Source organism: Rhineura floridana, chromosome 4 (assembly GCF_030035675.1).
Source record: "Rhineura floridana isolate rRhiFlo1 chromosome 4, rRhiFlo1.hap2, whole genome shotgun sequence".
Lineage (NCBI taxonomy): Eukaryota > Metazoa > Chordata > Lepidosauria > Squamata > Rhineuridae > Rhineura > Rhineura floridana.
In genome coordinates this window covers 153,870,061-153,894,604 of record NC_084483.1, presented here as the reverse complement: position 1 = coordinate 153,894,604, position 24,544 = coordinate 153,870,061, and the positions used below count along the sequence as shown (strand labels likewise).

The following is a 24,544-nucleotide window of genomic DNA, read 5'->3' as shown; positions in this document are numbered from 1 at the left end:
TGCATATAGTGACTCCTAACAATTTACAAACCATTAACCGATCCTCAGGATGAGTATGAAAAAACATAATGGTGGATTTATCATAATTGATCTTAAGCCTACTACTACTTTATTGCCTCACATACTGTGCTAAATTCAGTGATCTGTTGCAGGGTAGGCTTTCGTGCAGAGAGTGACCACTTACCGTTGACCCTCTCCTTAGATTTTGGAAATAAGTTGGTGTACGTGGATTGTGATCCAATGCCAAATGTTGAGGCCAAAATAAGAGCCTCGCGTATCAGATGGTCAGTTAAGTTAGATAAGGACTTATCAGAGTTATTATATCAAGATAGCACCCTCTGCCACCATGAAACCATGTTAACAGCGAGGTCCCCCAGAACAATTTTAGATATGTACCAGCAATTAACTATGCTCCTGCAAAATTGTCTGAGTCATAAATCCTTGGGAAGATATTATGCCCCCTCTACCACGTCCAAATCATGGTTTGATAAAGAATGCGTTGCTTTGAAAAATACTTTAATGGAAAAATATAAACAATATAGAAGATCTGAGCTCCCAACACTGCCTACAGAGTATTTGGAGCTAAAGAGGTGTTATAAAAACCTAATTAAGCAAAAAAAGCCCTGATATTATTGCAAATTTGTCTAGTTCTGACTTAAAATCAGGGGCTGCTTGAGATGAATTTCCTAACAGTAAAATCATATCACCAGCATACAAATTCAGTAAGTGTTCTTCTTTGCCCTCTTCCTGATATTTTTTAATGAGTTCGTAATTTCATAGCGAAAGATTCCAGGAAGAGGGTGAAGAGCAATGGTGATAAAGGGCAACCCTGCTTCGTACCTCGTTTTATTGGTATTGGGTCAGAATCTAGGTAGTTAGTGTGAATTACTGCTGTAGTTTTGGAGTACAGTCGTTCTATCACATTTAAAAAACCTTCCCCCATTTGGTATTTCTCCAGGACGTTTTTTAAAGTAATTCCAATTAGACAACTGAAGGCTTTGTAAACATCTAAAGATAGTATTCCCAACAAACTCCGAGAATGTTTAGCATGATGTATGACATTAAATAATCGTCTGATGGGATCTGATATATACCTTCTGTAATGAAATCTGTCTGGTCTGGGTGTACTAATTTGGTTATCATTGAATTATGCTGAGTTGCTATGATAGTTATGAAAAGTTTTTGATCCTGACTTAATAGATTTATAGGTCTACAGGACTCTACTTTTTTTTTACCTTTACCTGGTTTGGGAAGAACTACTATATGTGATGATCCCCACGTTTACGGAATAGAGCCCCCGAACCAAACATGATTAAATAAATGTGTTAATTGTAGAGTAAGTATTTCCCTAAAAGTTTTGTACAAGGAGCTATCAATCCCATCTGATCCTGGGGATTAGTTAAACTTAACTTTTTGATTGTCGCAGAAACTTCCTTTTCTGAGACAGCTTGATTTAAGAATGTCAACTGTATATGTGAGAGTTTAGAAGAAAAACTATGGAGATATGTTTTGATATCTTCCATATTGGTGGGATTAGAATTATATAATTCTTTATAATAATCTGCAACATATTTATTAATTTCTCTGGTATCATATGTTACTTTGTCAAGAGGGGATATTACTAAAATTTGAGAAGATAGCCGATGCGTATTGAGAGCATGAGCTAGAAGTTTAGAATTCTTGTTGTCTGATTCATAATATTTGGGTTTTATATACCAAAGTGATTTGGCTATTTTTGTACAATCTAAGACTTCTAATTCTTTTCTCCTTTTTTGTAATTTATCAAAAATATCTTTGGACCGTTTTTTCTTATGTTGAATTTCTAAGAATTCCACTTCTTTTAACAACTGGGTCAATTCTGATTTTGTTTGCCACCCTGGGCTCCTGCTGGGAGGAAGGGCAGGATATAAACTGAATAATAATATATATATATATATATATATATATATATATATATATATATATATATTTTACTGCTTCTGCTATACATTGCCCTCTCACTGTAGCTTTCATAGCATCCCAAATGGTGTTATAGCTAATCTCTGGAGTGATATTTATTTTGAAATATTCCACCAATGTGTCTTTTACTGTTTTTAGGCTAACCGATCAGACAAAAGGAATGGATCAATCCTCCACATAGGGGAATAATGACTGTCTGGTAAAATATTAATAGCTATTCCGATTGCTGCATGGTCCGAAATTAGGAAGTATATCGGCTTTAGTTATACCTGGTGCTAAATTAGAGGACAAAAGGACATAATCTAAATGAGAAAATGAATTAAATCTAGATGAGTAACAAGAGTAATCCTTAATTCCATGATTTATATGTCTCCAGGCATCAATCAACCCTTAATGTTGTAATAATTTGATCACATTATTTTTGCTCTGATGATGGGTTGTTCGATGCCTGGAGCTTTATCTAATCTAAAATCACATATCATGTTTAAGTCTCCACCAATGATTATATCCCCTATGGTAAATTTAATAAGGTGTTTTAATACTTTAGCCAAGAAATTAAATTGATTAGAATTAGGAGAATATATTGAAGCAAATGTGAAATTACAATTATAAAGCAAACCAGATATGAAAATATATCGACGTTCTGCATCAATTTGTTGTTTTTGAACCTGAAAATTCATTGTTTTAGCAAAAATAATCCCCACCCCTCTGGAATGAGTAGAACCTGGAGCCAAAAATTGGGCACCAAAATACTTATGTGGTAATAAACAATTGCTTACATTTGATTTATAGATTTCCTGGAGAAAAACAACAGAGGGCTTTTGAGTCCTAATATAATCAGAAGCCCTCTGCTGCCTGACAACATCTCCCAAGCCCTTTACATTCTATGTTAAGGCATGAAATTCAGTCATTTATATGCTATGGAGAATCTGGTAATTCTCCTGTGCATGGAAAGATAATATCAGGTGGGTAAGAAGCTCCACCTAGCCGCTGAAGGCAGAAGAGCATTGTTGATTTTTGCAGGAACTTCCTGTTCTGTGTAGCTCCCAGCTCAGTTCTCTTCTGCCTTAACACACAACGGTTGATCGCTCTCTCTGCTCTGAGTTCAGGCCTATATATTTGTCTTTTGTATTTGTCTTATATCCTTTCTGTTTCCTCCTACTACTTTACCCCCCCTTTAAAAAAATTCCCCCCCTTTTTCCTCCCCTGGAGCTCTTCCACGGTGTAAGGAAAACCAAGAAAGGGATTTCTCTCTCTTGCCCACCTGAACTGTGCAGGGGTGCAAAGTTGTAAGGGATGCTCTACGGGAGGACTTAATGCCCCCTTCCCTTCGCCCAGACCGGCTCGTTACCGCCGCTCTCAGCTGTACCCCCCCCGACGATCTCATTATCAGTGGAGATGGAATCAGGCAACAACGTTTGAGGCACCAACACTCCTTTCTGACTCACAGCAGCAGCACTCTTTGCACAAGCCCCAGGGAGAGTCCTCTTTCACCCTCCTAAGCCAGCAGCGCGGCCTCACCTTAATGGCTGCAACAAGACATGACAGCCCCCCACCAAAGCATCAGCGGGAACGTGATGCTGGATAGTATCCAGCCCCCATAAGACCCGCTGCGTGGTTGCACCATGGGGAAAGCAACCCGCAAATCCGACAGGCCGGAAAAGAGGCCCAAGCCTCTCCCACTCAAACTAGGAGCAGTGCCATCACCATTACCCAGATAGGCTTCACGGCCTTCCTTTGGGCCTAATGTCCAGATGGAGATGGCCATGGCCTGCCCCTCTTCCGACAGGCTGGAGGTGGCTGAGGCAATGAACATAGTGGGCAGGGTGGCCTCAGATGGCGCGGTGCCCATGACGGACAGGCAGACCGGCCAGACCAGGCAAGCTCCTGATGATCATAATGCAGGGAAGGGGAGAGACTCACACAGCATTGCTTTCAGGACTCGAAGAGACCAAGAGTCACTGTCTGAGGAAGAAAGCATACAAGCCCACCCTGGCTTGGATTCAGTTTTTTCTACCAGATCCTCACCTGAGGATTTCATGGGCTTTACAGATACGTCTGCCTCTCACCAGACCATCCATGTTACAGAAGGGGAAGGGTTCCAGCCCACCCTCTTCTCCCTCCACTCACCAATTACAAGGAGAGGCATATCCCCTCTGTTGTGCACACACTCAGCCTCTTCAACTACAGTTCTCGGATCACATGCTTCAACAGTTGAAGGATCAGCTCAGGGCTTCCCTGTTAGCGGATTTGACCAGGGATCTCTCAGGCACAGTATCCTCCATTCAGCACCTCCCTAGAGGCATGCAGGGAATGCAGGCAACATAGGGTTTTTCCTCAACAATCATATCATCTTCCAAACTGCAGCCTCCTGCAGCACACAATTCACCTGACCCTTACGTGGCCACGCTCAAGGTAGGCATGCTCAACCTACAGAGGAGACACCTGTCAATCCAGACAATGAACTGATTGTCTTAGACAAAGAGGACTTGAGTGGGGAGTCAGAATCGGAAGAGATTTCAAGCAACAGAATTTCCCAAGAACCCCATTTCCTCCCCCACTTATGCAAGGCAATGGAGGCCCTCAGCTTACACTCCCCTGATGACCCTCCAGTTCCGTCAATGTCCAGGATTCTGACTGTGTCCAGACCCAAAACCTAAATACAGGGTGCTCAAGCTCCCTACACTACTACCTAAAGTGATGAAATCCAAGTTCGATGTTCCTTTACAGTTCAAGAAGTCGGTGTCAACAGTTCTATACACTGGAACAACAGATCATGGACCAGCTGAAAGTCCCGCTAGTAGACACGCCCATAGCTAATCTTCTAAATCCATCTTTGAATCCTAATGACTCAGATGCTCACCTTAAGGACGCGACTGAACGCAAATTGGACCAAGGCCTCAGAAGGGCACATGAGTCTAGTGCGCTCTCCATTAGAGCAGCAGCAGCATCTTCTGTCTTCGCAAGGGCTTCTCTCCTATGGCTAGAGGACCTTCTGGATGGCCCACAACAGGACTGTGCCAGAGTACGCAAATCCTTGTTAAAAGTCTCCCGGGCAGTGACCTTCATGGGAGATGCATCCATGGATGCCATGCAATTTTGCAGCTAGGTTGTTAGCAGTGGGTGTTTTCACCCATAGAACCCTATGGCTGCGTCACTGGGAAAGAGATGCCACGGCTCGCTCTAACCTGGCTTCAGAGCCCTACGTGGGAGGCAAGTTATTTGGTGACGAAGCACTAGCAGGCATCTTGGAATCCAAGGACAAAAAAAAAATCTATGCCCAAGAAGAGAGAGGACAGAAGGCTATTTCAAAGAGCCTTCCACCCATACGGAAAGTCACAGTCCTTTTGGAATTCTAGAACATCAGGACGAGCTAGAGACACCCGCACCAATCTCCCCTTCTGGTACAGACAACGTCCGCAGGCAAAGGGCCAACCATACGTTCCCCAGGCAAGAGGGAACAAACATCAATTCCGATGCCAGCACCCCCCTGGTGGGAGGAACCCCCCAACACTTTGCTCAGCGATGGAGGGACATGTCATTGGACCAATGGGTTTTACACACCCTCAGAAACAGCCTGAAGCTGGAATTTACATCCCTCCCTCCGACAAGATTTGTCCCATCTCCTCTCTCACGAACTCAAGACAAAAGGGCAAGAACCCTCCAAGCGATTTCCCATCTGCTCCAAATATCAGCAATACAGCCAGTCCCGGCAGAGGAGAGATTTTTGGGCAATTACTCAATTTTCTTTACTGTCATGAAAAAAGATGGGTCATTCAGGGCGGTACTTGGCCTCAAGAACCTGAACAAATACATTCAATACCACAAGTTCTGCATGGAAACCTTGCTTTCAATCAAGGAGGTGCTGAACAAGGGGACTTCCTCTCCTCAGTCGACTTGAAGGAAGCCTACCTACACGTCCCCATCTTCCCCTCCACAGATGCTATCTCAGGTTTGCAGTGAGGAACGACCATTTTCAATACAGGGCCATGCCCTTCAGCCTGTCGTCTGCCCCCAGGGTATTCACGAAGATTGTGGTTACCGTGGTAGCCCACCTCAGGATGCAAGGAGTCCACATATCTCCTTACCTGGACGACTTCCTCATTTGGTCCGCATCGCTAAACAAGGCCTGGGAGGATGTGCACATTACCTTAGTCTGCTTGAAGGACCACGGCTTCCTAATCAACCAGAACAAAAGCCAGTTAGTTCCTTCTCGTCGAATTGTACATCTGGGGGCCGCTATAGACTCACAATGGGACAATACGACTGGCACAGGACAGAATAAACAAAATACAAGCTGCGGTATCCCACCTTATGACTTCCATACCAGTAGATCTCATGCACCTAGCCTCAGTGCTCGGGTTGATGGTGGCAGCCTTCCAAACATCGCCTTGGGCATGTCATCAGTCTCAGCCCCAGCAGGGGGCATTATTGCCGTTCCAGAATGAGATAACAGCCAGGCAGCATCGGAAAGTATTATTGTCACCTGCAGTTCGTCAGTCTCTACTGTGGTGGGCACACAAACTCAATCTTCTCAAGCAAGTACCGTTCCACAATCCCCCACGTATAGTGATCGCCTATCAGGCTGGAGCGCATTTGCAAGGGTCAGATGGTGCAAGGAACATGGTCACAGGAGGAAGCCAGCCTTCCAATCAATCTACTGGAACTGTGAGCGATCCGCCTGGCACTGATACACTTCACATGCATTGTAAGGTTGGGGGCGGTGCTTGTTAGGACAGACAACATGTCCTCCAAATCTCATTTGAACCGTCAGGGGGGCACGCACTCTCCCCTTCTCCAGAGAGAAGCCTCACTCATTTTCCAGTGGGCAGAAGAACATCTGGAGTCGCTCACAGTGAAATACCTCAGAGGGGAGGACAACAGTCAAGCAGACTGGTTGTGTCGGGAGAAGGTACATCAAGGGGAATGGAAGTTACAAATCTGGCCTTTCAGGTGATACTGGCACGATTTGGCATGATCAAAGTAGACCTTTTCACCTCCAGCCTCAACCATCAGGGGAAGAGATTCTTTGCCAGGTATGAGACGACAGGGGCAGAGGGAATAGATGCCTTTCCACCTCTCCCAATCATTCCCAAAGTGCTCCAGAAAATCCGAGCCAAATGGGCAACGGTTCTGCTGGTGGCTCCTTGGTGGCCAAGGAGACCCTGTTTTCTGGAACTCATCAACCTATTGGTCGGTCCCCCGTGGAGAATTCCTCTCAGGGAAGATCTGTTATCACAGGGACATTTTCTCCATCCAGATCCCGGCTGGCTAGCTCTTCATGTGTGGAGATTGAACGGCGACGTCTCTTAAAAAAAGGCATTCCAAGGCAAGTTGTGAAGACAATGATGGCCTCCAAGCGCCCTTCTACAGTTCGAATATGCGAGGCCACATGGAAAGCCTTCTTGTCTTGGTCACATAAACAAAACATAAATCCAAGTAAGGCAGGTATTAAAGAGATCCTCTCATTCCTACAGCAGGGCTTAACAATGGGACTTAGGCCACTTTGAGATGTCAGGCTTCGACTTTGTCAATCCTATCTAAGTTTCCTGAAAAGCCACTGGGTTCTCATCCATTCCTGAGGCATTTCCTTGGGAGGCCGCGTTATCAGCGCCACCTACGGTCCATCGTTACCCAACTTGGGACCTACACAAGGTTTTAATGGCCCTACAGAAACTCCCCTTCAAGCCATTAAGTCAAGTTCCCCTCCGCTTACTATCCTTTAAATTCCTGTTCCTTGTAGCCATTACTTTGGCCCGTCGTGTGTCTGTAGATAAGAATTTCTGTGTTTTTCATAAAGATAAGGTAGTACTTACTGTACCTTCCTTTTGTCCTAAGGTTCTATCTACCTTTCACTGTCAACAAGAGTTAGTGCTCCCTTCCTTCTGCCCTAACCCTGTGCACCCCACGGAAAAAGCATGGCACTCACTGGACGTGAAAAGAGCCTTAAAAGTATATATATCCAAACCTAAGTCCTTTCACAAGACAGACAGTTTATTTGTCTCATTTCATCCAGCTTCAATAAGAAACAAGGTTTCAACCTCCACCCTTGTTAGGTGGATCAGGGCAAGTATTACCTTGGCATATGCTTCACTGTGACTGGTGAGACCAACCAGGATAGTGCCTCATTCCACTAGAGCAGCAGCCACAATAGCGGCATTCTTGGGAAATGCTTCACTAACGGAGATATACAAAGCGGCCACATGGGCCACTCCCAATACGTTCATTAGATACTATAAGATCAATACCTCTGAAGCAGCCTTTGGGAGGAGAGTGCTACAACATGTCCTCTCTGACTGTCAATGAATTTAGCCCAGCAATATTCCCACCCCACATGGGTCAGCTTTGGTATGTCCCACCTGATATCATCTTTCCATGCACAGGAGAAGAGACTTTTGGTCTTACAGTGAAAACGGTCTTCTCTGTGCATGTCAAAGATGATATCAAGGCCACTCCCTAGGGGAACTGGGCTGCAATAATTGATACCTGGTAGGCCTCTTGCAGAGAGTGTATGTGTGCTGTTGTTTGACTTTTCATGTCGTACTTCCTGTCAATGCTCTCAATATTAGTTAGCTTGTCATCAAGAACTGAGCTGGGAGCTACACAGAACAGGAAGTTCCTGCAAAAATCAACAGTGCTCTTCTGCCTTCAACCGCTAGGTGGAGCTACTTACCCACCTGATATCATCTTTGACATGCACAGAGAAGACCGTTTTCACGGTAAGACCAAAAGTCTCTTTTCCCCTGTATATCCCCCTTGTTGTTCATGAAGAACCACATAATGTAAATTAACTCTGTATAACCCCATTTATAACCATGTAAACCTTGCCCATGACTCTCATTTCTCCATTCAAACCTGAAACTCACCCCCCAACCAACCCCTGTGCCCAACTAAATGAAGACAGGAAACATATCCCTGCTTGCAGATATTGCCCGAGACAGACCCACTTTTAGTGGGCTGAAATTTTGGGGCTTTGTATAGCATGAGGACATACGTGTCCCCCGACAACGCTTGCCTTAACGAGAATAACACAGACTTACCTTTTGCACCAAGACACATTTACAAATTGATACTGAAAAATACACACAATAGGATCTATAAAACTTTGGGGATTCTATGTTGACTTAAGTACATAGTTGAATTAGCTCCCCTCATATACATGCCTCCTTTTTAGAACTCCTTTGTGAATAAATGATGCTGTTACCCTACACCTTGGTAATTATTTCTTTTTTATAGAGGTTGATCTTGTGGTTCTCTGAAGATTGGAAATTATGGTAGGTAAGTGTTCTTTCTGAAGTTTTCTGTGTTTGGTAAGTTGAGGAAAAGCCTTCCAATCTTCTCCTGTGAAGACCATGTTGATTAAGTCATCAGATTCAAGATCATCTTCATCCCATGGTGATGTTATATTAAATATTGCTAGCAGACTCACTACTTCTTTTTTATTTACAGCTCTATGTTGGATTTCATTGGCTTCTACTATCAGGGCAAATGGGAAGCCCCAGCAATATTTGATACCTGCCTCCCATACAGATCTGTAGAGGGATGGAATGTTTTATGGTGGCGAAGTGTTTCTGCACTTAGATCTCGTAGAAAAAGTATTGCCTGTCCATCATGTTCTATCTGGCTTCTTCTTCTTCTTCTTCTTCATCATCATCATCATCATCACATTTATATACTGCATCATTATCATCACATTTATATACTGCCCCATAGCTGAAGCTCTCTGGGAGATTTACAGCAATTAAAAACATTAAAAACAAATATACAATTTTAAAAATGCATTTTTAAAACACAATTTAAAAAATTTAAAAACAATTTAAAAATACATGCTAAAATGCCTGGGAGAAGAGGAAAGTTTTGGCCTGGCGCCGAAAAGATAACAGTGTTGGCGCCAGGCGCACCTTGTCAGGAATATCATTCCATAATTTGGGGGCCACCACTGAGAAAGCTCTCTCCCTTGTTGCCAGACTCCCAGCTTCCCGCAGAGTAGGCACCCGGAGGAGGGCCTTGGATGTTGAGCATAGTGTATGGGTGGGTTCATGTCGGGAGAGGCGTTCCATCAGGTATTGTGGTCTCAAGCCGTGTCAGGCTTTATAGGTTAAAACCAGCACCTGGAATCAAGCTCGGAAACATACAGGCAGCCAATACAAGCGGGCCAGAATCAGTTTTATATGTTCGAACCGCCTGGTCCCTGTTACCCATCTGGCAGCTGCATTTTGCACAGCTGCAGTTTCTGAACCATCTTCAAAGGCAGCCCCACGTAGAGTGCATTGCAGTAATCTAACTTAGAGGTTACCAGAGCATGGACAACTGAAGCCAGGTTATCCCTGTCCAGATAGGGGCGTAGCTGGGCCACCAACTGAAGTTGGTAGAAGGCACTCCGTGTAGCTTTAAGGAGTGCTTCTTTTTTTTTTTTAGCTAAGTTATGCCACCATTATATCCCTGGGAGGAGCATTATCTTTAGGGCGAGGACCCAGACTCCGATGAGCACATTCTATGTCAGAGCTGGCAATTTCTAAATCCAGAATTATATTTTTCCACCAGTCTATCAAAAATTGAATAACATCCCTGTGACCTGGCCATTCTTTAATCTCATGGATACAAAGGTTCTTGTCACAGCCCCGATTCTCCTGGTCGTCTATACAGTTTAGCAGGTATCTCTGGCTATGTATAATATGTTTAAGCACATCCGCATGTTGAATTCCAATCTCTAGAGTTTCACCTGCTGTTCCGTTTCATCCACCCTGTGTGTTAATGCGGTAATCTTTTCTTCCAGTGATTTGAAGCCTTCATCCCATTTCCTTAATAAATTTGCTTGAAGTGCCGCAATTTGTGTTGCGACTGGATCATTTTCTGGTTCTATTATTTGCATTTGATTTTCCATGGTCGTTCTGACAGTTCTCACTGCCATTTGTAAGCTGTTTGTCCCTAGGCCTCCGTTTTTTTGGATGTTCAGTGATCATTTTAAAAAAGGTGGTTATTTGATTATCTCTGTTGCTCAAGATGCCCGAAAGCATATCCCAGATATGATCTGTGTAATATGTTATCTATATCACATCTTGGAATGGCGCAAAAGGTGTTTAAAGTAAGTTGGGTTAGCGGAGCCAAGGATCTAGCATGTTATTCCCTCGCTCATGTGCATGCACCCCCCAAAAAATTATGCAAAGATTAAACATTTTCAGACAACATGATGAGAAGCTGTGCTCAGTTGTGACTTCTTACCACATTTATATATGTTGAAAGAGATAAATAGTATAATGGTGAACAATATGCATGCTATTTCCTAAATGGAGCAACACTGGAAATTTTCATTCTATTTTAAAATGGCTAATACTGTACTTTATCAATCTTATATTCTAATACCCACATTTATGTAGTCAAAACAATACAACCATGGACAGGAGTTATTAGCAGACTCAGGGGATCCATGAGATGTGCAGAAAACCCCCGGGGGGGGGTAACCGCAGAAACAGTACAGCGTGGACTGAGCATGCTCATTGGGCATAAAGGCTGACTTAACTATTGGGGGAAAAGTAGAAACCTAAGACGGATGGAGTGGATGGAAAAGGAGGTGGGAAGACAACACATACTGATGTAAAAAGTTAAAAATAACAATTTTATTGTCTGGATAGATATTTTCCTAGTTCACATTGGGAAATGATTTTTAGATGTCCCCAGGGATGGACGTGAGGGGCTGCCATAGACATTAACGGAGAAATTCAGGGTTGTATTCAGCTAAGCCCTACACAGAGGTGATCAACTGAAATTAATGAACCTAAGTTAGTCATGTGTATTCACTTCAATGGGTCTAGTCTGAGTAGGGCTAGCATGGAATACCCCTCCCAAAATGTTAATGTAGCTGGGATTAGACACCAATGTATCCACCCCACCCCAAGGTAGCAGCAAAGAGAAGAGTTCCTACTCTCTCCCAGTTCTTTTCAGTGTGAAACATTAAAAAAACACGCTAATGCAAATTCCAAAGCAAATGCAGTTCACTGCCCATATTGCAGCCAATCTATTTAAATTGCCCCTCAAGACCACGTTCCAGGCCATGTATCAATGACTTGATGCAGACCGGTTGCATTCAAAAACTAAAACAAAAAATTTATAAAATGTCAGATTAAATTAGAGCATTATAACTGATTTCCCACAAGAAAATGTTGCTGTGTTCCTGGTATGCCTGTTACCGGAACCTTGAGGGGAGGGAGTTGGGGGAAAAACTGACGTTTGTGTCAGAGTCGCTATTCTAACTTGTGTTTTACTTCATGTGCAAATTTTTTGTTTTAGTTTTTGAATGCAACCGGTCTGCATCAAGTCATTGATACATGGCCTGGAACGTGGTCTTAGGGGCAATTTAAATAGATTGGCTTTTGCTGTAACCTAAGAAGTGCAGGAGATTTTTTTATTTGGAAAACTAAACCAGCCTCAGCCTCACCTTTTGAGCTGCAATATTAACAGTGGACTTCAATATAAACTTGTGATTTTATGGGCACTGATGGGAGTCTTGTATTTCATATCTGAGCAGACTATCAAGCTGCTACTTAATACAAGCAGCATTCTAGTTAAAAGCAGATAGCCCTTTTGTTAGCTGACAGCTGCAGAATACTGGAAAGAACCCTACTCTGCCCTAAACTTTGCCCTCCTAAAACAATACAAGAAGAGACTTTAGTCTGAGTTACTATAAACTCTGTTATGCATACGCATACCCCTCAGATAGACAAGTTTTACAAGTTACTAATTTGAATGGTGAAATGTAGTTTGGTTAGATGTGGTCACTTTAATCGTGTGTGAAAGGCACTATTCACTTGTGTAGACATTGTCACTTCCTCCAGCAGTGAGCTAAACTGGTGAGTGCTGACAGGACTGCAGCCAAACAGGGTCCTGAGAAGCAAGGTGGTAGTTTCAGCATGTTGAGAGGAAGCCCAAGATTTGCAGAAATACAAAAAAACCCTATTTCTTACTGGGTAAAAGAACTTGAGGACACTTTGCCAGAGTTAGTTATTTTAACATACAGCAATCATGTCAAATTCCTTTATTCTTTTAAATACAACCCATGTGAAGCAATGCAATGTACGCTATGCATAGTATCCCTCCACATTTTTGCATGAAAGGAAACTGATCCGTCTCTCCTCCAAATGATATGGAAAAAAGAGATAACACAATTGATATCAGAAAGAAGAAGCAAAATGTGACAGTAAAATTCCATCAACATCCATCATGCTATCTTGGTATATTATCATCTCCCAGCTTCTGTTAGCCTTTGCTGTGTCAGTGTAAGTCCTGGACACTTTATCCTGTTTATAATTGCTGATGAGCAGTAATAAGGCCTTTATGCCTCAGCTCCTGTACGTTCCACTTCAGCGCCCACCTATTAGGTAATAACTTTTATTTACAGCCTTGCTTGATGTGCTCTTCTATTAGTACAACTGAGAACTGTGTGGGGTATAAAAAGTGTCATTAATGGGCACTGTCACTGCCAGGACCGATGATGTACAGTGCACCTTTGTCGGTGTTCCATTACCACATGCCTTCCAGTGAGAAGGCCCAAAGATAGCTGAATGTGTAAAACAGTGCCCTCCACCAGTCAAACACTAAAGAGCTCTTTAAAGAGCACTTTAAAGGTCAACTGAAACAACAAAATTCTCTCAAAGTTGTTTTTATAATAAAAAGCCCCACTAACCTTTTTATACTGTTAGCCTAGACACTATCGCAGAGCAATAGAATACCTAATTAATGGTAGGACCAGAGTTTTTTCTCCTTGCTGGACACATTATGAATGATAAAAATGTGAGCATGAAAGAGGAAGCTTAGAAAATACAACTGAAGCTGAGGAACTAGTCACTGAATTTGGTATATCTACTGCACTTATTTTCTAGCATTTCCAAGCATATCATCAACTTTAAAAGCTTTAAAGGCAGCTGCTGTTCCCCATCTAGCAAAGCACTACCCTGTAGTTAACAGATAAATATCTCTACAAACTATTGTGAAATTATGTCATGTCTGACTGAGACTACTTTTCTTGCATGAAGACACTACAATGAATACATTATACTTGTAAGTAAAATGTAAATGTACTGCCTTTAAGTCGATTCCAACTTATGGTGACCCTATGACTAGGGTTTTCATGAGGCTGAGAGGCAGTGACTGGCCCAAGGTCACCCAGTGAGCTTCATGGCTATGTGGGGATTCGAACCCTGGTCTCCCAGGTCATAGTCCAACATCTTAACCACTACACCACAGGGACAGATAAATCTTTCAATTTTGGTTTCTGGCAGTTTTCATTTTCCCAGTTTTTAAGTTCAGGCTGTTTCATTACTGCATCAGATTGCAACTTTAAGTCCACACAAAAACTCATATTAATTATTGTGTACTTTAATACTGTTGTGTAATTGGCTTTTATATTTTGTAAACTGCTTAGAAGCCTGCTTTGGCATTCAGTGGTATATAAATGTAATTTATAAATTTAATAACCACCCCCATTTTTTGTGCACATTTCTCATAATGTATGCATTTTTGTGTCCAATTCGGCCTAATACATGTATTTTTGCATGTAATTTTTCTCTAATACAATGCATTTTGTATGCTATTTTCACCAATACATGCATTTCAGTATTCATTTTTCGGTCAGAGAACTGTATTGCAAAATTCAGAGAATTCAAATTTTGCGGAGTAACTGCATTTTGATTTCTGTATTTTGGAAAATGCAAGTTTGGTAAAATTAAACCAAATGAATTTCTCCCCCATCCCTACGTGTAAGGGACAAACTAAATGTTATCTGCAAGAATATGTAATGAAGACAGAAGTGCCAGTTTTTGTAAATGTAAATGTGTTTACTAGGGGACGTACTTATTGCAACTCCCTAAGGAGTTTGGGATACAGTAGATCCCAGGCTGGCTGTGCCCCACTCTTGGAACACCCAGTTTTGGTGCCTTCTGCCAGGCTTTCCCCTTTCTGGCAAACAGAAAGGAAGATTTGCACTGGTGGAGTGACGTTCCCAATGGCTGGGGGGCAAATGACTGAGCTAACAGAACAAACAGAAAGGAGGATTTGCACTGGTGGAGTGATGTTCTCAATGGCTGGTGGGCAAATGACTGAGCTAACAGCCTCTGCTCAATCCAACATCACCCCCCACAGCCCAGCATAAGAGGGGTTGGATTGCAGCCTAACTCAGTTTTTAAGAGGCAGACAAATTAATGAAGAAAATAGCTATACTAATATAAATATTTTAATGGTGTTAAGGTATCAGACACCAACCTTATCAGAGATGGAAATAAAAAAGTAGTAAATGATGTTCTTTTCCTCCATTAACCATGTCTTGTTATTTACTTATATAAAATACAGGAAAAGTCTACCGGAAAAGACACTATTGGCTTTACCTTAGTATAGCTATTTTAGGTACAAAATCTTTCTAGCCTTTAATATCTTAAGAGTTTACCATTAGAGGGCATTTTTCTTCATTGACCTCTATATTAACATAAATAGTTTTATATTGTGCTAGCAAATGTGGCAGAATCAGAATTTGGTGCATTAGTTTCTGAACTAGGAAAGTTTGTCTCCCTCCTGCTTTTCAAAATAATTCTCAATCTCTAGTTTGGATGCACTTCATAGGCATAAGCTAGTGACATATCAATCTTCAGGCAGCTACACTGACTGGCAGAATCAATGTCACTGCCCTCATGCTGACAACCAATGCACACACCACAACCTATTTTCACAAAACAGATTGAGGTGGCTATCATGTTAAACATTTGCATTCTCTTGAGAGTCTGTGGGCAATGCAGCACACAAAGAGGCTTCATGGCCCAATGATACTCTGGTCTTAAACGTTAAGGGGCAGCTACTGCTTCCTGCCAAAACTTGATGCTTAATGTGAAAGCCATTCTCTCATCTCACTTTGGTCATGGAAGCAGAGCCACAGCAAAAGTAGGAATGAAGGTAGGTAGATAGGAAGGAAGAACTTCTTCAGCATTCAAATCCTGACTCACCAGTAATAGTGTGTGTGTATGTTGTGTTTGCTTTACCCACAATATGTGCTGTGCAATTCCTTTTCTCACTGTCAGTACAAATGAGATCTTATTATACTTTACTTTTGTACAGACCCAGTAACCTTAACCCCAACCCCATCCCCACAGACACTTGAAGATGAGGAATTCTTGTGGTGTATAGCTCACTCAGCTGATTCTCTGGCTGGGGTGGTCTTGAGCCTACCAATGGAGAAGCCAAGGTTTTTGATACTGAGGGATTTCAACATTTGTTCTGGGGATTCCTGGGTGCTGGATTTACTGTTTTGTAGTGGGCAGGATCCTGGTGGCCTGATGATAGGAAGTATTAAGATTAGACCTATGTCATTGTCAGATCATTACCTGATCAAGGCATAGTTGAAGATGGCCAGTGATCTTCATAAACAATAAGATGGTGCACCCCAAGACACTTATGAAGATTGTTCAATTCCAGAATGTTCCAGTGGGTGCATATTAGGGTTGATATGCCGGTCAACTGACTGCCTATTCAAATATTGAAGTCAACAATGTGATTGCACAGCTGGGAGCTTACAATTTTGTTTCATTTTGGTGTCATTTGTTAGCAAGGTAAGAGTGAGGACTGCTTTCCTTTAGCTCTGCAGCAATTGAGAGCTAAACATAGCAGCACTGCAAAGCTTTTCCTACTGGTATCTGATATAACTGCACCAATCTCAAAACAGGAACATAAGCAGTCATCAGTGGCAACTATCGTGCACTAGGACAGCCCATGACTCTCTTGCTCGCTTCATGAACTAGGGAGTGTCCCTCCATACTAATGTCTTTTAGACTTTAGTGTATATGGTAATGCATCTGCTTTTAGATATATTTTTTTCTTTGATATGTTTTCTTGAAAGGGGTTTGGAACATTTTTTAAATCCAAGTTGCTTTGATTTTTCAATTTGAATAAAGTGACAACAACAATAACACCACCAACAACAACAATCCTATCAATTTGAGCAGCTGTCCTTTTTGGCTTTGGTCATTCTTGATGATTTGGTGAATGTGTAGTTGATTGCAGCAATTGATGCATGTGTGGTGAATGTGTAGCTCTTGATTCCCAGTCTTAATTTTTAATACTGGTCTCTCCTTCCATCTACAGCTGAATATAAAGTCTAAAAAGAAAGATTTACCTGAATCGCAAGATCTTTTGGTTGCTGTGGTTAAGGAGACATGAGCGGTATCTGTGCATGGCCCACCTGGAAACAGAGGAGTAAGTCAGTTCCAGCAAATTAATTTTGCATTGTTATGCTGATAATCCAGAACAATATTATATCCAAAGATACATAGGTAACCAATATAAACTTGCTTTAAAAACACTACAAATGGTGTTGATGAGATAGAACAATGACAATGCAGCTGGAGCTCTCTGTTCTTCCACTAGCCTTTTCTTTCCAGTCCCATCTTTATGTGCTCTGTTATTTCAATATAGCTTTAGACTTTTCTCAATCAGTTGTCCCATGCTGTATGGCAAACTTGTTTTTGAAACAAATGAATTTCAACAGCATTCTGTACAATAGCATGGGGGTCAGCTATTCAAAGAAAGCAAATGAAAATTCTACTGGAAGAGTTTAAGTCCCTTGTGTGAGCCTCAAGAAATTAAAATGTTATATATCTGAACCATTAAATTGTACACAAATTCGTTTCTATTTGTAGAAATAGTTGTTCTACCAAACAAATATGGACCTAATGTAAAGTGCATAACATAGTGGTGTGGTGAATCATGGCCAACACTGTTAAACAAATCTGCATATACCACAGTACGTTCTATATAACTTTACATGTATTCTTTAAAACCAGTAATACCCGTATGAAGAAAAAATTGCAGTGCCCTAGCCATTTAGCAATTGGCTGTCAATAGCTGGCTTCTAAATTTCCTACTAGCCCTCAACAAGCACCAGAGAATAGCTCTTCAGAGAGCTTGTTAAGCCAGCCACCTAATAATTGTTTGCCATGTTGCAGTAAACACACATAGCTGATCAGTTAGACTGAAACAAATTGACAGCAAACATAACTGGCAAAATAACTACACTGGAGATTTGATAACTGATTATAACCTTATAGCATAAAATTAAGTCATTATGGTAAGAAATGAACATCTGAGTACCAATAACTGAATCCAAAATAGCTTTGTAAAAGAATACCTCAAGTTCTGTGGGTGGCTTGCTCCCTGTGCAGTCAGTTATTCAATATGCATGCATCCAGATGCTGACACAGCTAATATTGTGTATTGGTTAAGAATGTGACCTGTGAGCCAGTTCAAATCTCAACTCAGCCATTAACGCAGTAGGTGGCCTTAAGCTAGTTGCTATTCTCTTAGCCCTCCATTTGCATAAGGAGGCAAAATTGTCCCTCTTCCACTTACAGGGTTGTTAAACATATTGAACCATCTAAATTGCTATATGAATATGAAATATCCTTCTCTCCAAGATATTTCAGAATGGCACTTACACAGGACTTCCTTAAGAATATGTCTCCAAATAACTTGCCCTCGTTGCCGCTTCACACATCCTATTTCCTCATAATAGTTACATGTTACAGTGGCAATGTGAACAAGCCAACAAGAAGAGTTTTTTCCATGTGGCGAATGTAACATGTATAGCAGCAGTTAGCAAGGCACTGATGAGAGACTCTTTTTGTTGCTCTCCAAGGAATTCACTAAACATTCAAAGTGTCCCACATTTTAAGCTGATGCTTAAAAGGCAACAATTGAAACAAAATGCAATCATAGTGAGTCCTTACTGTAATAATCATGCAGGAGTTTACTCAAATTATAAAGCAATGAGAATGTGGTGCTTGCTAGGTTAACAATGTACCTTTATTTTCAGAAATGTTGCTTCTTACCTTCTTGCCCTGGAGTAAGGAACAATTTAACAGCCAAATATGAGATTGTTCACAGAAGATAATCATAAATACAATTTCTATGCATTTAGTCCTCTAACAAAATATCAAGATAGAATAAGGCCTAAGAAATATGGGTAGGTGGAGAGATATGGTATTGATCATCCTAATGCTGGGATGGGAAATCTTTGGCCCTATGGATGTTATTGAACTACAACTCCCATCAGTCCCAGCAAGTATGGCAAATGGTCAAGGATGATGGGAGTTATTCAGCAATGTCTGAAGAACAAAAGGTTCCCCATACCTGTCCTAAAGAGTATTTGTACCCTTGAGCAGAAATCGCAAAAGTGATTTTTCCCCACCTGGAGGTAGTCTTTTGTATTAACTACTTGGTTGTGGTTGCATGAAATCTAATCTTGTGAATAGGTTCATTGTGTAGACTTGTTATTTATTTATTTAGGATTCTTATGTCCTGACTGTATTCATATAGGTTTTAGTAGCCATGAGCAGATTAAAGTAATTACAAAGCAGCCATGTGAAAAAGTGCTTTTACTATGTACTCGGACTTCACCCAGATTTGATTGTATATGTTTCTGAAGAGCAGATGAACATTACTTTTCTACAATTTGTGCAACATACAGCCTGAGTTAGAATCATGATGAAGTAGTTCTACACTACCATCAAGTTTTAGAAGTGAAATCTCATTCCAGACTTCATATACTGGAAGAAACTGATCTTGCTGTGGAAACAGCAATAACCAGAAATCCACATTTATTGTAGGATAAAATATTTAGTTGCAAACACTGTAGATTCAAGCAGCAAAGCACATCCTGGACTTCACCATTACCCTCTAATGCAGAACTTTGCCTATTGTTCTTTTGCACTCTGTAATAAAAAATGCTTTGTATATTGTCCAATCATATATGTCACAAGAAAACACTGAACGAAAAGAAACTAAGCAGCAGTATTTGCAGCAACTGCTTTTACCTCTAGCCACAAGTCAGCTGTTTGTGTGATTTTTTTCAAAGGTGGCTGAAGAATAGAACATACTTGCTTAAGCCCCTCACTAACAGACTGAAGTTGCTCTGTGATAAATTATTCTCCTATATGTGCCAAACTTCACATGACGTTGATCACATAATTTGCCACTAAATCCTCTCTCTCTCTCTCTCTCTCTCTCTCTCTCTCTCTCTTTCTCTCTCTCACACAGAGTCAATATAGGGGACAGTCTTTTCCTTCCTGTTGCAGCTCTGACCTTGGAAAAAGCTCCCAGGAACTCACCTCCCACCGCCTGGAAGTTGCAGGTGTGGGTTCCTTGATCCTGATCAGGACCACAGCATGAGGCAAAATGTTAAATTTGAACCAGGCCCCTTCACTGGCAATTTTTGAAAGAAAAAGTTTGCACTCAATGGCAAACTGTGACAAAGTACCCGAGAAACATCACATGTAGTTTGTTTCTAAAACAACAATTGGAAGAGTTGGAAATAGTTCACTGCCCCTGCTTAGAAAGTAGTGTTTGCTATGTGATAGGCACCTACTTTTTGTCAGGTTGCTACCACAGTATAGTACTCAAAATTCAATTACTACTAGATTGTTACTTTTCAAACTTAGTCTCTACAAAACCTCCCAACACTAAAGAGAGAAATCTGTTCTGGCATCTCCTAACTGTAAACGAGATGAGAAAGGCAAATTACTTAAATTAACAATATTCAGGCTTTAGTCAATCATGGAAGAAATCAGGCAGATACAGGAAGAGAAAGTGAGAAACTGATGAAAAATAGTGCAAAGATAAATACTTACATGACTTAATCAAAGTGCATAAAGAGCTTGTGGCATGGTTGTAAAGCATGTAAATGTAATGTAAAGTACATTATCTGTACCTCCAGCCAAAGACACCGCACACTTTGAGAAGCACTAGGTCAACATTACAGGAAGACAAGTCCTAAACTGATGTTCAATTAGGGCTTCAACAATTATATTTGGATGAGACTCCAAATGAACTATTTTAAAGGGCCCATTTCCTTGTCTTTCAGTTTGTGGAAAGTGTTTTAGAATCAATCTGGGTTGACTTCCCGCTGACAGTATCATGTTCTTAAACAATAATATGAATGCCAAATTAAAAGAGCCCAATACAGGCAGATTTTTGGGATGTTACTATGAGAACAGAATTTCTGAATGTTTGCAGCAAAAAAAGCCCATAGCAATCAAGAAAACAGGTTGCCAAATTGTTGTCTAAAATTGTTGTTGAAATATTTTGCTGTAAGTCTTTTGTAACTTTGCTTAAATATTAAATAAAATGGGTAACTTTTTTTGTCGATTTATTGTACTTCCAACATTCTCTCTTAATTAACATGACATTTACATAACACCACAATTAATTTTCAACTATACACACTATGGACTAATTAGATACGCACCATCCCTTATTAAATACCTTGTCAATTTCACTCGCATCATAATCACCTTGATGATTTTACCTTTGCAGGATTAGACATACTGGCATACCAAATCTCACATTCAGATAAAGTTTGGGTATCTAAATTAGAAGTAAAGGATGTGTAGCCAGATTAGTAAATTTCCATGAATACTATTTTTGCTATAACATCCTGTAACAAGCAGATTTATGCAATAAATTATTTCCCATGCCTGTAATAACACCAGCAGTTATAACAGAATTCTTCACAAGAATTCTCTTAGTAATCTGAAAGGGATTCAAAAAGAAAACAGATTTAAGAATTATCCTCTTGGCTACTTCTGCTTAAATTCCAACACTCTCTTGAGAATACCTAATTTCTGCAAAATTTACTAAAGAATGTTGCTAAATCGAGTGTCTGATCAGGTTGTTCTTTTCCTAGGAGCTGAACTTTGACAACCTGCCTTCTTCTGAAACCTCAGGGTAGGGAAGTTTAAACAACCACCCAGAAACTGCCTGGAGATACCTCTGAGGCACTAAGAAAGGGTGCAGTCACTGTGCTTTCCATCCCATTCTTCCACTGGTTCTTTTAACCATCCTCCTCTTCCTTTAGAATCATAGAATAATAGAGCTGGAAGGGGCCTTCAAAGCAAGAATCTAACTTAAAGCAAGAGAGGCAAAATGAGAATTCTGGTTGTTACAGAATGTACAGAGAACAAGATCTACATCTTCTCCTGGTCACTGAGGACATTTACAAGACGTCTACAAATTTTAGCTGGTCACAGTAGCCATACTATTGTAGTCACAACTGGCCTCACGTATCCTGAATTCTCTCTCACACACTCTGGAGATAAGAACAGAATTAGTCTCCAAAACCTAACATGAAATAAGATACCGGCTTCCTGCGCCAGCGAACTAGGATAGAGTCTGCCTCTTTGCCAGAGAACTAGGGCAGGGTCTGTCTCTTCCACCATATATGAAGAGATATCGCCACCTTTTAATTCCCTGTGATGTATGGAGAACACAAGAATTAAGAGAAGTTCTCTAAAACCCAAAAGCCAAATCAATCACATCCTCCCCCACATATCACACTCTTTGCCATTGTACCAATGAGTAAAATACAATTAAGCTGCCAGCCTGAGGAGATATGCATGAATATATACATATTATAGCCCTACAGCAGTACCGACTCAATTTTTTTTTTTGGGGGGGGGCTTAACAACAGGCCACTAAGTGGTCTCTTATCCCCCCCTTCCTATTAGGACACAGGGTAGGTAGTTATAGCTGTACTGCTATTTCCACAAGATGGAGGCCACCTCCTCCTCAACAGAAGGGAGTACCCATTCTGCCACCTCTCCCTCCTTCTAGCAGCCATCATTATTTGTAAGCAGGCAGAAACTAGTGCTAGATTTCATATCATTCCCTGGAAGTATAACTGGAAGGAGGGAAGGTGAGCAGACTCAACCTTACTGCTGCTACCGGAGACATTGGCAGATGGCAGCTGCTGCTCTGGGTGGCTAGGGATTAACAGTGGGTCCTCCTGAGGGTCTGGGTTCTCACCAGCTGCATTCTCGTTAGTCCTCCCTTGAGATGCATGGAAAATGAAGACTTACAATGAAAATAATTTGATGTCCATATACATATAAAGATAGGAGAGGAGAGCTAGAAGACAATGTAACTGGTGGAATTATCTGAGCCCCACACCAATTTCTTGGCTGGTAGACTAAGGGACAAAGACTACTTCAGCTTATGAGGTAACTTCCAGTTGCCCTGTGGTGTCTTGAAGGCTACAGCTGTAGATGAGAATTAGTTGCTTTAAGCAGTGTTCCAGGAGGAGGAATGAAGACAAGCTATTCCTTGTTTGTTAGCTGCTTAGCTGAACACTGATGGAATATTGGAACCGGGACAGGCTTTATTTGCTTATTTTATTCACTAATAGGCAAAAAACCCTTACGGTTTAAGAAGGTACCTATAGCCAATAGATATTTCTATCCAACTTTAAAAAACAGGGAGATTGGGCAGCTATAGGGAATGCTCCAGGGGAGCAGGAGACCTGACCTCCTCTCTGAGATATTGTACTGCCCTACAAAGTTGTAAAAATGCAAACACAATTTGGGCTGGTCTTTCACAATCTAATCCACTCCCTGTGGAGCTTGGAAGAATTTGGTAACATGTGCCTCAAATTGTGTTTGCATTTTTACAAATTTGTAGGCCAGTACAATATCTCAGAGAGAAGGTGAGGTCTCCTCTCCCAGGAATAATGGGCTCAAGTTGCAGAAAGCCAGATTTCGACTGAACATCAGGAAAAACTTTCTAACTGTTAGTGCTATATGACAATGGAACCAATTACCTAGAGAGGTAGTGGGCTCTCCAACACTGGAGACATTCAAGAGGCAGCTGGACAGCCATCTGTTGGGAATGCTTTGATTTGGATTCCTGCACTGAGCAGGATGTTGGACTTGATGGCCTTATAGGCCCCTTCCAGCTCTACTATTCTATTCTCCTGCTCCCCTGGTGCATTCACTATAGCTGCCCAATTTCCCTGCTTTTTAAAGTTGGATAGAAATATCTGTTGGCTATAGGTACGTTCTTAAACTGCAAGTTTTTTTGCCTATTCGTGAATTTCTCTGCTTTTTAATCTGGGAGATAAGAAATGGGATCTTGTGCAAGTTTCCTGAGAATAGATTGATCATTTGCATGCTTATTGAGTTCAGTGGGATTTACTCCCCTGCAATCATGCTTAGGACAGGTGAAACTGACCACAGGGGATGGGGACGGAAGGAGGGGAACAGGCAGGAAGATGAGGAGAACAGGTTTGATCATTTGCATGTTTACTGAGTTCAGTGGGATTTACTCCCGTGCAATCATGTTAGGATAGGTAAAACTGGCCATGGGGAGGGAGGCGAGTGGGCAGGCAAGAAGGAAGAGGGCAGGGGGGGAAGAAGGGAGGAGGAAGGAAGAGGAGCGGGGAAGGGAAGGGAAGGGAGGGGAAAGGCAGGTATGATCATTTGCATCCTTATTGAGTTCTGTGGGATTTACTCCTGTGCAATCATGGCTGTTTGCATTTTTACAAATGTGCAGGGCAGTACAATATCTCAGAGAGGAGGTCAGGTCTCCTGCTTCCCTGGTGCATTCACTGTAGCTACCCAATTTCCCTGCTTTTTAAAGTTTGATAGAACTATCTATTGGCTATAGGTACGTTCTTAAACTGCGAGAGTTTTTTTTTCTCATTAGTGAATTTTCCTGCTTATAGGAGGGAGAGAGGGATGGACGTGGTGGAGAAGGGGATAGGGGAAGGAGGGGAGGGGAAAGG

General features: G+C 41.5%; 1 protein-coding gene across 2 annotated transcripts in view; it reads right to left on the bottom strand.

The window, feature by feature from the left end:
* Positions 1-24,544, bottom strand: part of ZFAND3 (zinc finger AN1-type containing 3) — a 263,984-nt gene that overhangs the window by 49,236 nt on the left and 190,204 nt on the right. For both annotated transcript variants that reach the window (XM_061624889.1, XM_061624890.1), the window contains one exon: positions 17,111-17,176. In XM_061624889.1, the coding sequence (XP_061480873.1) occupies positions 17,111-17,176 (66 nt within the window). The remainder of the gene's footprint in view (positions 1-17,110; positions 17,177-24,544) is intronic.